This window comes from Prinia subflava, chromosome 11 (assembly GCF_021018805.1).
Source record: "Prinia subflava isolate CZ2003 ecotype Zambia chromosome 11, Cam_Psub_1.2, whole genome shotgun sequence".
Taxonomy (NCBI): Eukaryota; Metazoa; Chordata; class Aves; order Passeriformes; family Cisticolidae; genus Prinia; species Prinia subflava.
The window spans coordinates 25,364,270-25,376,703 of record NC_086257.1 but is presented as its reverse complement, the minus strand read 5'-3'; the positions used below and the strand labels follow the sequence as shown (position 1 = coordinate 25,376,703).

The window sequence follows — 12,434 nt, the reverse complement described above, 5'->3', positions numbered from 1 at the left end:
GATTCACCTCCCGTGATCTGGGCTTGGCTGTCGTCCCATCCCACAGGCTCCAGAGTTTACCATCACAGCCCCTTGGGTGTGTGTTTTTAGGAGGTCTTAGCAGGTGATGGAGACCTTAAATCTGCCCCTTCTCTGGGTGAGCAGAGCACACTCCCACCCTTTGTACTGGCCTGGGCAGGCCCCCACACACTCCTTTTGCAAGATGCAAAGCCAAGTTGCCTTCAGCTTGTTTCAGGAATGGTATATTGGACATTCAAGAGGGCAGGGGAACCCCACACCAGAGAGCTGGATAAATGTGGAATGAAGAGATGAGAAATCATCTCCTAATTTAGTATCTACCCCAAAGAGTGCCTGGGTTTTGACTGAAGTCACATTACCACACTACTTTTCATACTATCATATCATACTACTTATCATGCCACTGCTGTCCTGCAAAACTTAAAACTGCACTTAGACCTCCTGTTAGTGTGGCCATCCATGCGCTGAAGAGCCTTGGAGGATTTCCTGGGTGTGAGGTGGAAAAATTACCAACAGTCTGGTTTTGTTTGGTTGGAATAAATTTATTTCATCTGTCTGTAAACAAGGTGTTTTTAATAGTTATGGCATTTTTTGAAATGCATATTAAATCAGATGAGTTAGACTGTATCCCAGATGTAACAAAGTGCAGGGAAAGAAATGGACAAATCAGCAACAAGAATTTGTTTAAATCTGTACATTATCCACAAGGCCCAACAATAGAAGCAAATACTACAATGTCCCTAAGGTAGTGCCAGTCAAAAGAAACCCTCGGAGTCAGTTAAAATCCATCTCACAATAGCAACAGTTCATTTTTTTTTTTTTAACAATAGTATGGCACAGAATACATATTAAAAAATTCATCACAAGACAGCCAAGTCAGTTATTCCAACCACTACCATCTCCCATTTATTCTTTAGTATACAGAGTTCTGCAGTTCTTGCAATGGACATACAGGTCAGAACCGTGCCTGAACTGAGTTTGGTTACAGACATTTCAGATGACTCGTGCACAAGGCAGCTCACTCCATCATTTCTGCAGCAAGGGTGTGACAGGCCAGATGAAGATTTTTAAATTTGAAATGGTATTTTGACAGTTTAGCTTACAAACTACCGACCTTCATCCAAACAGTGGCTTCAGAGCAGCCAAACTCTGCACCACTGAGTGGTCTGGCAGAAAGACTGAAGCCAGTCAGAGCTCCCAGGGTGTAGCTGAAGGTGGCAGTTCTCCACAATGACATCGCAGTTTCTTATTTAAAAAAAAACCAAAACACCCCCCACCCCCCGACCCCCAAGCTGCAAATCAAAATTGGTCCTATGAGAAACTGAAACCAGACACACTCCAGCTGGTTATACCAGGCTCGCTAATGGCCACAGTGGCAGCCTTGCACAAGTCAACTACAGAACAGGAGCTGGCAAAAAAAAAAAAAAAAAAAGTGCCTGAGCTATTGTAATGATGGAATGTCTGGGGAGTCCCTAGGATGGTGGTTTAAGGTCACAGGAGGAAGTACATCTGTACCCTTTCATAGTTTTGTGATTGCACTTGTTAAGCAGTACAACCTTCAGACAACATCAAGAGAAAGTAAGAGACTTAAGCCTACAGTGAAGTGCAATGACAAAACTAATGTGACATTAATAGCTTTTGAGTGGCAAATTGGTTAAACAAACCAGGCACTATAAAAATGAGTGTAAGCAAACACATGGGTTTAAAAAACAGAAACAAAGAGAGGGACAGAAGTGAAGATATGCACGCACTTTTTTCCTCCCAACCGTGCTCTGTGAAAGGAAGACTAGTGAGCTGTGACTTGCTCAAAGTGCTGAAGAGGCATTGATCAAATTAGATTGTACAATCGGCACCTTGTTTAGTATCTCAGTTGGTTTAGTTGTCAATATCACACTAATTGCTAAGATGAAGCAGAGCCTACACTTGGCATGTTCCCCTCCCAAGTTTCAAGTTATCATGCATATCAGCATCATGGTGGTGCCAGACGGGCTCGGTTACCTACAGTGGTTACAGAGATGAACAAGGGGGAACTGGAGTTATGACAGTAGGAAATGGGTAAATAAAAAACCACAAACTACCCTCTACGGTCTGGTAGCACTGAGCACAAGCAAGTGGTGGTGCAGCTGCTAGGTGGATGGGGAGAGGCTGCTCAGACCTCAGACCTCCTCAGGTATAAAGCCAGTTCATACGCTTTCTTGTTGAGTGTCCCTCCATGGACACCTTCCTTTCCCATGACTATAACCAATGCTGGAGTACACAAGGAAACAGAACAGAAATAAAAAGAATTAAAGGAAAAAAAAAATAACACCTTTCCCCACCAACAAAGGGATACAAAGGAGACACAGGTTCATACCCCATCACCCTGCATTGCTAGTAAAGTTTCCAGAATGTAAGGTTTAAAGCTCACCGCCAGGAAAGTTTAATAGCAATCTTCCCCTAATACTTAACAGTCTGCCTAACAACTAGAACCCAGAGTCTCTCAAGTATTTTGCCATTGAGTATGCCTTCTTATTCAATCCGCCTCCATGGACCCCTTCTTTGCCCATTACAAAGACCAAGACTGAAAGAGAAAAGAAAAAAAGTTTTAAAAATAGTGTGTTAGACATGGAAATAATGCAAGTTTTCGGCAGTGCAATAAACAACATTCAAGCTTTAGTGTTTGGGTATTAAGCTAGTTTAACAATTTTATTAAAACACAGATGTAGCTAGGCCTGGGAGAAGGTACAAGCTATTCTCAGGGATTTTATTAAACTGTGGAAATTGTAAGAGTTCACTGCTAAGAAAAATGCCACCAGCTATCATAAAAGCATTACAGTGCCTCTCGCCATCAGTCATCACCCAGCAAGGAAATCCTGGCGGCAGTTTGAACACCTGTGGGGGCAGGGGTGCAGTGCGTGTGCAAGTGTGACTGGAGAGAGCAAAAGAAAATTCCCATGATCTGTGCTGCAGCAGTCACTGCAGGAATAGGAAGCAGAGGACCTGCCCTGATGCTGGTAAAAAACCCCGAAAGGCGAGTTGGGCTGAGACTTTCCATGCAATAACACAACTATAAACCACACTTTTTACATACGACAAAACACAGGGACAATTGTCATGCTGCTGTACTCCCCACTCCCCCAATTCCAGCAAAGTGTCCCTGATTGTCTGGTGAAAGAACACTGGAGGGTCACCAGTAACAGCCACTGTGAGCTGCCATCAGATGTCCTCCAGCAGGGAGGGGGCCACAATGAGCACTGGGCTGTCCCAGGCCAGGGACTGTTCGCCAAGCTGGGAATGCTGCAGCCACCTGCGTGGACACCTGCACGCGATCATACATCGGGGCATGGAAGGTTTAGGTTGTATATCAGGACAGCTTCTTCACCAAAAGGGCTGTCCAGCCCTGGCACAGCTGCCCTGGGCAGTGGTTGAGTCCCCATCCCCAGAGGGATTTAAAAGCTGTGAGGTTGTGGCACTTGAGGGCATGGGTCAGTGGTGGCCTTGGCAGCACTGGGAGAAGGATGATCTATGATCTTGGAGGGCTTTTCCAACCTTTATGACTCTATGATTCTATCTCCATTGGAATTTGCTCATAAAACCTTAAGACAGTTCTCACAAGTCAGAACACTGCTTGCTGCACTTCAGTGCTGCCAACCCTCCTCCTGCATGCCTGCCCTGGTCTTCAGCTGACAGAGAACTGCTCTGCCTTTGGTTTTACACCTATAAGGGAGAGTCCTGTCACTCATGAACCTGGCTCCACAGCGAGCTCCAAAGTGCTAGCCCAGGTGTTCCCAACATAAGGCACACCACTCCCAGACAGTATTTCATATCCCAGATGAGTGGCTGCCTCATAATAGGTTTTACTAGAAGCTAACTGAAGAGCACAAGGAGCGGGTGTGTGAGCATGAAGCACATTTCTCAGTGGTACCAAACTGGACTGGCTTTTTCTGCCCGGACAGACTTTAGAAGGCTCAGTAGGGAGTGCAAGAAGAGTTAGTGTAGAACTTTTTTAAGTAGGAGCAGTTCATAACGAGATTCACATCTTTGCAGAATAAACTTTCCATCAAGCAATTTACAACAAGAAAGCGGCAGTCACTGCCTGTCATTAAAAGACCCCTCCTGAGCTTCAGGTATCAAACGATGGAATACCAGCTAAGTCTGCTTGTAGCGGCAGCCTGCATTTTCCTGCTCGTTGGAGACCCGTTAACTATTGCACAGGCTGGTGCTGGGCTGGGATGCAGGTGGGAATGGGGGAAGGACTCAGCTAGAGCACTGCCATCCCACCCCTTCTACTGCTTCCCAAAATTAGCCATTAAATACAGGATTTTGGTTTTTGTAACAGCTGGAGCCTATGCTTAGCGTCACATTCCTAATTTAGCAATCTGAAGGTAGACAAAAGGGTGCTTACCTCGTCCAGCTCTGCCTACAGCAACATTATATGTTGGCTCACCACCTTGACTCTTTGTCCTGATGTCCATTGTGCAGTCGCCATCGACATACAGGCTATCTCTGATCACAGAGCACTTCTTCGCACCAAGGGTCAGACCATTGGTGAAGAAACCCTCTCGGTCTTTTCCTACAATCAGATCTATTTCTCCTGGCTGTCAAAGGAAAGAGTTCAGAGTTAGCACGGCAGGGTATATTGCTGTAATTTCCATTAGAACCGGTCCCGTCTCGTGCGGAGAGGCCGAGGCCGTGATTTCCCCTCGCTCCCCGCAGGAAGTGCTCCAGAACACAGGGCTTTGTTAGGCGCAGTCTGCGCTGCTCCGCGGCCGCTGCGCGCGGGGGAGCCTCTGTCTCGGCGGTTCCGGGCCCGAGCCCGTTACCCGGCGCAGGGCGTTTGGCGGAGATCGACCCCGGGCTGGCGCGGACTCTGCCCGCACCTGTCCCGGGAGATCAGCCCGGGGCCTGCCCGCACCCGCGGCATCAGCCCGGCTCCGGCCCGCCCGCGGGGCCCAGGCTGCTCCCGCCGCCGCGGCCCCTCCGCCTCCCGCTCGGGCAGGGCCCCGGGCCCGGAGGTTGGGGGGTGCGGCGCGGGCCCGGCCGCACCGCGGCGGCCGCAAAGTGCAGCGTCACGGCGGGCCCGGCCCCCCGACCGCGGCCCAGGCGGCCCCGCTCCGCCTCGGCCGGGACCGGGCCCGCCGCGCCCGGGGCGGGGCCGCGTGGGGCCGGGGGAGCCGCGCCGGCGGCCCCGCACGGCCCTTCTCTTCGGGCGGCGGGGCCGCGGAGCCGGGCGGGCCGGGGGCGCGGGCGGGCAGGGCGGGGGAGCATCAATGGCAGAGCGCCATCTTGGCGGAGAAAACATGGAGCCGGCGGCGCGGCAGCGCTCGAGCCGCCTTCCTCCGCCGCCCGCCCGACCCGCACCGGGCCCGCCGCCCGCGCCCCCCGCCCGGGGCCGGCCGCCGCCCCCGCCCGCGGGACCGGCCCCGCGCCGCTCCCGACGCGCACAAAAAGGCGGCGCGGGCGGCCGGGCCCGCGCCCCCCGCCCGCAAGGTGCCCCCGTCCCCCGGCCGCGGCCCGGCGCCCCCGCTCCCGGCCGCGCTCCCGCCGGCCGGGCTCCCGCCGGCCCCGCTCACCGTGATGCTCTGGAAGATGCCGCCGGCCGTGGCTGCCCAGACGTACTTGGCGTCGCAGTAGCCCACAATGGCGGCCTCCTGGCAGCAGCCATCGCACATCAGGTTGTCCACGTAGCTCTGCCAGCCGGCCATGATCGCGGGGCGGCGGGCGAGGGCGAGCGGGCAGCGGGCGGGCCGGGGGCGCGGGGCGGGCGGCGGTCCCGGCGGTGCGGCGGCAGAGCGGACCGAGCGCTGCGGCGGCGGCGGCGCGGCCCAGCCCAGCCCTGCGCTGCCGCGCCGGGGGCGGGGGGAGGAGGGGCGCGGCCGGCACCGCCCCCGCGGCCGGGGGGAGCGGGGCCGGGGCGGGGCCCGGCCCGGGGCCCGGTGCTCGATGCCCGGGGCCCGGTGCTCGATGCCCGGGGCCCGGTGCTCGATGCCCGGGGCCCGGTGCTCGATGCCCGGGGCCCGGTGCTCGATGCCCGGGGCCCGGTGCTCGATGCCCGGGGCCCGGTGCTCGATGCCCGGGGCCCGGTGCTCGATGCCCGGGGCCCGGTGCTCGATGCCCGGGGCCCGGTGCTCGATGCCCGGGGCCGCCCGGCCGTTGCGGGTCGGTGCGAGCAGTCCCAGGACTGCTGCAAAGGGCCGGCCCAGCCCGGCGGAATTGCGGAGCGGGCGGTGCGGGACCCTTCCCGCGCCCGGCTCGGACCGCACGGGGCAGAGGCGCGGCGGGGCCGGACATCCCTGCGGGCGCCCCGATGGCCCCGCCGGAGGCCGGGATCTGCCGGGATCGGTGAGTACCGGCGGTGGCGCCTTGCGGGCCGGCCCGAGCCGCGCTGGCCGGACGCGGCTCCCGGGGCTCAGGGAGCGGCGCCGCGCTGCCTTCCCGGCGGGCGGTCCCCGGGAAACGCGGCGGGTCCCGCGCCCCGTCCTTGCCGTGCCCCGCTCCGCCGTGCCCGTGCGGCCCCTGTGCAGCGGCTGCATTTGTGGTGTTTCTGTAATCCCACGTCTGCCTTCGCGCCCCTCAGAGACTGGCTGACCCCCTGCCTGCCCCGTGCCCTTCATCCTCCCGGACCTCACGGATGCGTCCCTGTCTCAGACACGAGCATCTGCTAAATTTTATTTCTACAAGGGGTTGTAACTGGCTGTTTTGGGGTTTATTGTTCCAGGTTCCACCAAGTCTCTGTTGCAATAATTTAGTTCCACGTTCCTTTACAATACCCGAGGCTGGTGCCATTGGTTTGCTGCACTGACACTGGGCCCTGACAGGATGGCTTGGCTGCTCCGAGGCTGTCCTAGGTCGCAGGAGTGTTCTCCAGCACCCTAAGGGCGTGTTTTGAGGCAATGGCTCTGTTTTCCGGAACACTGAAATTGATGGGAGGATCACCTTGCTTTTGACTCGGGTGGGTTTGCTGTACTGGATGACTGCTGTGATTCTTGGGGCAGTGGAGACTGCTGGGATGTGGCGTGGCTGTCTGTGTCAACAGCTTTGTGGCTGTAATTCAAGAAGTTAGATCTCATACCTGGATATGCCAAGACATAGTATACAATAAATGAATCTACCTTTTCATGACTTTACCTTTACCTTTACCTTTACCCTTCTTTTCATTTAAGTACCCAGTGTTTATAATGGATGCCCCTACAGCACAGGGTTTCATAGTTCTGTTGTCATGGGATAGAGTGTTGTTTAGTACTAATTGTTTTGATTACTAGGTACTTGGAAAAGCGATCATTTGCATCTTTTACCTTAATTCCATAGGGTTTTTTTTTTATTATTTTGTTTTCATAGTGCCCTTACCCCTCTGAATTTGGACAGCATCGTCCATGTATCCCAGAAATATTCTCATGTCACTGTATCTACCAATGAGTTACAATCTTTAAAGTTGCTTTCAGCTTTTAAAATTGCTAAAGCTTTTTATGAAGTTTGGTTTGCCTTCATCATTCTGCCTCCAGAGACTCCTTCCATGGGAAGGAGAAAAGGTTCTCTTCTGTCTGAAGGTGCCATTGAGGGTCACTTCTCTCTTTATTCCTGGCCTGTAGGAGGACCCAGTTAAACATTCTTACTGGCACAAAATGGAATGCATACATCTGAAATGAATGAGAGGCTGACGGGCCTGTCACAGTTCAACCAAAATGTGTTTGATCTTTTGTTGATTGTCTTCAAGTTGCAATAAGGATTCCAAATTGTGTTACCTTAATAAGGGGAGTTAATGGATATAGAGGCAGACATCTCGTGACCCAGGGGCAGGCCTTGAGGATTTTGGAACTGCTTATTTGCTATGCTAGCATCATTATCCTTTGATTATTAAGAATTGGGCTTCTCTTAGATAGCAGGCTGCTTGGTACAAGCACCCAGGTATCTCACACAAGAACCTGTGGGTTTCCAGGACTTTAGCCAAAGGCTATGCCCCCCTTGCCTGAAGGGATCCCACCCTCCAGCACATTTGTCCATCCCGTCTGCCCAATGCCATCTGTGCCCTCCTGAACCCTTGCAGCCCAGCATCTAGTCCTGTTTCACAGGAGGCAGAGCCCCCATGGTCACTGCCAGCCCAGGGCTGGGCCAGGGTGTGGGCAGAAGCTGCTGCTTCCCAGAATCTGGAGCCACGGTCGGTTGGTGTGTGGTGGTTCGGTGCTTTGCCTCTTTGACAAGTGTTTCACCTGTGTGTCTGAGTGCAGAGCAGGCCAGGTGATGTTGCTGCTGCCTCTTGGGGAATATTACCTTTTGTAATAGCTGCACAGAGCAGGTGATCAGTGGTGTGAGGGCTGTTTTGGTGTGCAGGCTGTGTTAGCAACAGGGAATACAGGCATCTGCTTTAAGTGATTTAAATTGGAAATAACTGCATGGAAGTCTGGGTTAAATGGTTGGATCAGAGTAGAGGATTTCACGCCTGCTTGGTAGCTCAGCTTCTAGTCATGTCATTTGTGAACTAACTCTAGTAATATATTTAGAAAGTGAAGTCTAAATTGGGTTGCTAATATTTAATGTTTCAAAGCTACCAGGTAGCTTGTATAATTTGCAGATTATACAGTCAGCAGTGGTGTTTCTGAAAATCACGATTCTTTAATTTTACTTTCACTCTTAGGTGCCTCATTTGGTTGTGTGCTATGTTATACAATCGTTACAATACTGTTTGTGTGGGCACTACTGCAGCAGCACCTGTGAGACTGCTGGACTTAAGAAAATGAGGGTGTACTCTGTATGTTAAAGATTGTAAGAGGGGAGACCTCCAGGGTTGTTGGGGTGTTTTTGCTATGAGAGTTAACTGGAATTTGAGACATTTCTGAAGCTAAATATTTATATATGTATAAAAATATCCTTGGTAAAATTGGTAGAGGTAGTAGGTCAATTTAACATCAGTGCCCAGACTCATAGATGAAATGGACTGCTTGTAAGCTATAGCCATATGGTAAGTAGTTGTGAAATCATTATTTCTTGCATTTTAGTCTCTTCTTACATTTCACCTGGTACTTGTCCTTTTCTGGTGTATCTTGCATTGTTTGGAACAATGGTTTAATTCCATGTTAACTCTTCATGATGAGAGTTTTGTCTCCTTAGAGGATTTTGGCCCAGTATGGTTTTACAAATATGATAGCTCGGCAAAACCTTTGTCTTCCTATGTAAGACAGCTATGTCAGCAGTGGTGTGTAATTCTCCATCCTCACCTGTCTGTATTGCTGACATCCTTGTGCATCAGTGGCACTTGCACCGCATCATCACTTGGTACCGGAGTGCCTGCAGCCGCCCACACGTGCGGTTTGGTCCCGGATGTTTGGAGTGGTGGAGTTCCCAGTACATGCTCAGGTTATGTGAAGACAAATGTGGGACAGATGCATCTAATACAGTTTGTCTGTACTCTGTGTCCAAGTTGGCAGAGTGCTTTTTAAAGCTTTATGACTCAGATGGGTTACATTTGACTAGGACACTGAAAGGATTCCTCCCATTTCAGTTTTCTTTGAAACTCAAATCTAAAATTCACAATGAAGACTACTTTTCTTAAATGAGGAAGCATGACTTCCACATGTAAAAAACCTTCCAACATTACTGCTTTGACTGAATCATCTGAACAGCTGTCCCCTGCTACACAAACCTCCTTGTTTTGGGTTAGAATAGTGTGTGCTTACAGGAGTTGGGACATGCAGCATGGCTTTGTTACAGAGCTAGAAACAGATGCAGTTCTAGCACTTGCCATGGAAGAAAAAAACACAGAAAAAGAGAGGGAGGGAACATTAGCACCAGCTAGATTATTTTGTGTGTTGGTGATAGACACCCATTTTCTGTGCTTCCATTAGTAAGTGTTAGTGCAGGAGACAGTGGTAACTTGCTAGCAGGTGCTCAAGCCGTGTATTAAACAGCAAGGGCATTTCAGAACCATTGATGGCATGGTTTTGGATAGAGTTTAGCAGGGTGAATTGGGGTGCACCAGCAGCATCCCAGTTCCCTGGATCCAAAGAGAGGAGCGGTGCAGAACGTGTTGGTGATGAGCAGGGTGGGGAGCGAGGTGCCAGCTGTGTGCAGGGACCCCTCTCGCCGTGCTGGGCTCACGTTTGGGGTGCTGTGCCGTGGTCTCTGCTTGGCCCAAGGTATTGCAGCTTTTAAATGAAGCCTTTATACACTGTGAGAGCAATTCCACAGTGCTCTCACCAGGTGCGACAGCTCTGGGATGCCAGGCTGGCTACTGCTCCTCCGTAGTTTTCAGAGAATGTTTGCTAGTTTTGGAGTGAAAATCTTCCAGTAACTTCCCGGCCCCTGGCACTAGATGGAGCTTCAATCTACTTGCACTTGGAAGTTTGTTAAATTCAACAAGATAAAAATAGAGAAGCATAAATGAAGATGTGCGTGCCTGCTGCTATGCTTACAGCACCTCTTTCCCTGTTTTTTAGCTAAGTGGTGTAAATCATAAGTTAAATTTAATCTAAATGAAAAGTAAAATATTGCTGCAGAATCTGCTTGATCTAGTATGTGTATTGTAATCATTAGTGCCCTTTAATGTACTCTCAGGTTCACGGTGGAAGTTGCTGTAAGTTAAGTATACTGGAAATGTGCTGCAGAAATAAGCTAATGCTTTACCTGTGCTAAATAAAGTTAATGCCATTTCTGAACAAAGCAGCTGGTTATATTTCAGGATCTGGTGGGGATGACCACCCTTTCTGTTTGCTGTGCTCATGCAAGAATACATTTGTATTTTCACTTTGTGCTACCAAAGCTAACATTTCAAAACCATCTGTTATACGTCACTTCATTTTTCCTCCATGTGTTACCCTTGAAAATATTGAACAAATGAAAATGAGCTTTGAAGATGTAGTGTTCATGCTTTTCATTTAGCAAGCACCATGTCTCACAGGCCACATACATATATCAGAAATTTAAGAGTACCTTTTCCTTCCACAGAAGTAAGTGGAAGTAGATTTAGTTTTGTTCTTGAGTACCCATCAGCAAGAGACTGGTTTAGTCAAAACTCTTGTCCAAGCACTGAAGTTGTCATAAAAGAAACTGGAGTTGGGAACCAAAGTGGTGATGCTCAGAACAGATTTTGTCATTAAAGCAGTGAATATTGTTTTGTTGCTTCACTACAAAATCTGACTTTGAATTTCAGTCCTCTTCAGAGGCTTTGTGCTGACCAGCAGGAGGGATAGGGACAAGTGGGGTGCCCAGAAGGCCTCAGCAGGGCAGTGAGTATTTGTGGGGTGCCCTGAGACATGTGCTGCAGAGATTGCACAGAAATGCTCATTGTATTCTCTTAAAGAAAGCTTTGCTTGTTTGTTTTTTGATAGTGGTTTTTTGTTTGTTTGTTTGTTTTTTAATAAGTCTGTTATTTGCCCCAGGAATGCCTGTTATGCTCTGTCTGGGACATTAGAGGAAGGTCTTTTGAAATCTCACAACTAAACTTTAGAGAGCTATTCTGTCATTTGCCATTGCACTACATCTGTCACTCTGCAGCTGTCCAGAGAAGTGGAATTTACAGAATGTTCAACCATTTTGGCTCATTTTGATTTCTTTTCAGTGAACAACGGGGAGTGTGAGCCAAAATCTTTCATCTGTATCACAGCTGAATATTAATAGGTGAGCAGGCAGTCATTTTGTCCTGTTGTGCCCCTCTGGCAGGGACAAAACCACTCCTTGAATGAGAGAGGCTTAAGCAGGACATGGGCACTGGACTGCCCTGCAGCAACAGGACAGATGTGTTTCCCAGGGTGTTCAGAAGATCTTTTTCTGGACCTCTGGAGACTGTAGTTGCAGAAACATGGGCACTTGGGAGTTCAGGCAGCTGGTAAACAGGAATACTGAAGCTCCAAATGCCTGAAGTGACCAGACCCTTCTGAAGGCAGTTGTGAGGAAGAGGACAATTGCCAGAGCAGGAGCTGGACTCAAGTGAGTCTGGTCCTGCATCCTCTGATGACTATTCTCTTTGTCTTCCCAGGTCATAAAACACTTGTGCTTGAGCTCGTTCCAGAATGACTGGCACGAGAAAACCTGCCAGGAGCATGGAAAGCCAGTGCTGTGGGTAACTTCTGACCCAGTGTTCTGCAGGGAGCTGCCCTAGGAGCTGCTTGTTGAGACCCTGGCGTGGCTGCTAGACAGGAGATCAGTGAGGGAGTGCAGCAGGTCTGCTCCACGCCCAGGAGCATGTGTTCCCCTGGGAGCAAGTGCTGGGCCTGGGTGTGAGCCATGCTTTGGGTAGAGGCTGGAGCCAGAAGTCTGATTCTGGGCACTGCTGCTTCCTGTTCCTAGCCCAGCAGAGCGTGGGTGAGTGACCCTGAGGAGACAGACACCATGCAGGAGCGGGACAGGGCCATGCCCTGTGTGTCCCTCCCATGCCCTGCAGCCACTGTCCTTCCTCTCCTCTTGGAGAGGCTCTGTGGTGGTGCTCCCGCCTGGTGAGCACACAT

The 12,434-nt window shown here is 50.8% G+C and overlaps 2 protein-coding genes across 13 annotated transcripts in view; one reads left to right on the top strand and one right to left on the bottom strand.

The window, feature by feature from the left end:
- Positions 1-539: 539 nt before the first annotated feature.
- On the bottom strand, positions 540-5,846 carry PFN2 (profilin 2). 2 transcript variants are annotated; one of them, XM_063408569.1, is made up of 3 exons: positions 5,571-5,846; positions 4,403-4,595; positions 540-2,265 (listed from the first exon to the last, which is right to left on the bottom strand). In XM_063408569.1, the coding sequence occupies exons 1-3, from the start codon at positions 5,700-5,702 to the stop codon at positions 2,168-2,170; spliced, it is 423 nt and encodes a 140-aa protein (XP_063264639.1). In that variant the 5' UTR covers positions 5,703-5,846; the 3' UTR covers positions 540-2,167. The 2 variants fall into 2 exon arrangements, with proteins under 2 accessions (XP_063264639.1, XP_063264638.1); XM_063408568.1 differs by having other exon boundaries at positions 540-2,578; positions 5,571-5,839.
- Positions 5,847-5,887: 41 nt separating this feature from the next.
- Positions 5,888-12,434, top strand: part of TSC22D2 (TSC22 domain family member 2) — a 79,244-nt gene continuing 72,697 nt past the window's right edge. For 9 of the 11 annotated variants that reach the window (XR_010081606.1, XR_010081612.1, XR_010081607.1 and 6 more), the window contains exon 1: positions 5,888-6,339. The gene's annotated coding sequence lies outside the window, so the exon portion shown is untranslated. Of the gene's footprint in view, positions 6,340-6,715; positions 6,950-12,434 lie in introns of all 11 variants that reach the window. The other 2 variants (XR_010081608.1, XR_010081615.1) reach the window with 1 other exon arrangement.

Excerpts from the sequence above, each read along its gene's own strand:
- PFN2 (XM_063408569.1), bottom strand. The coding sequence starts at position 5,702 with ATGGCCGGCTGGCAGAGCTACGTGGACAACCTGATGTGCGATGGCTGC. Across the intron at positions 4,596-5,570 it reads GCATCTTCCAGAGCATCACG|CCAGGAGAAATAGATCTGAT; the intron begins GTGAGCGGGGCC and ends TTCCTTTGACAG. Across the intron at positions 2,266-4,402 it reads TGTAGGCAGAGCTGGACGAG|CATTGGTTATAGTCATGGGA; the intron begins GTAAGCACCCTT and ends TGTGTACTCCAG.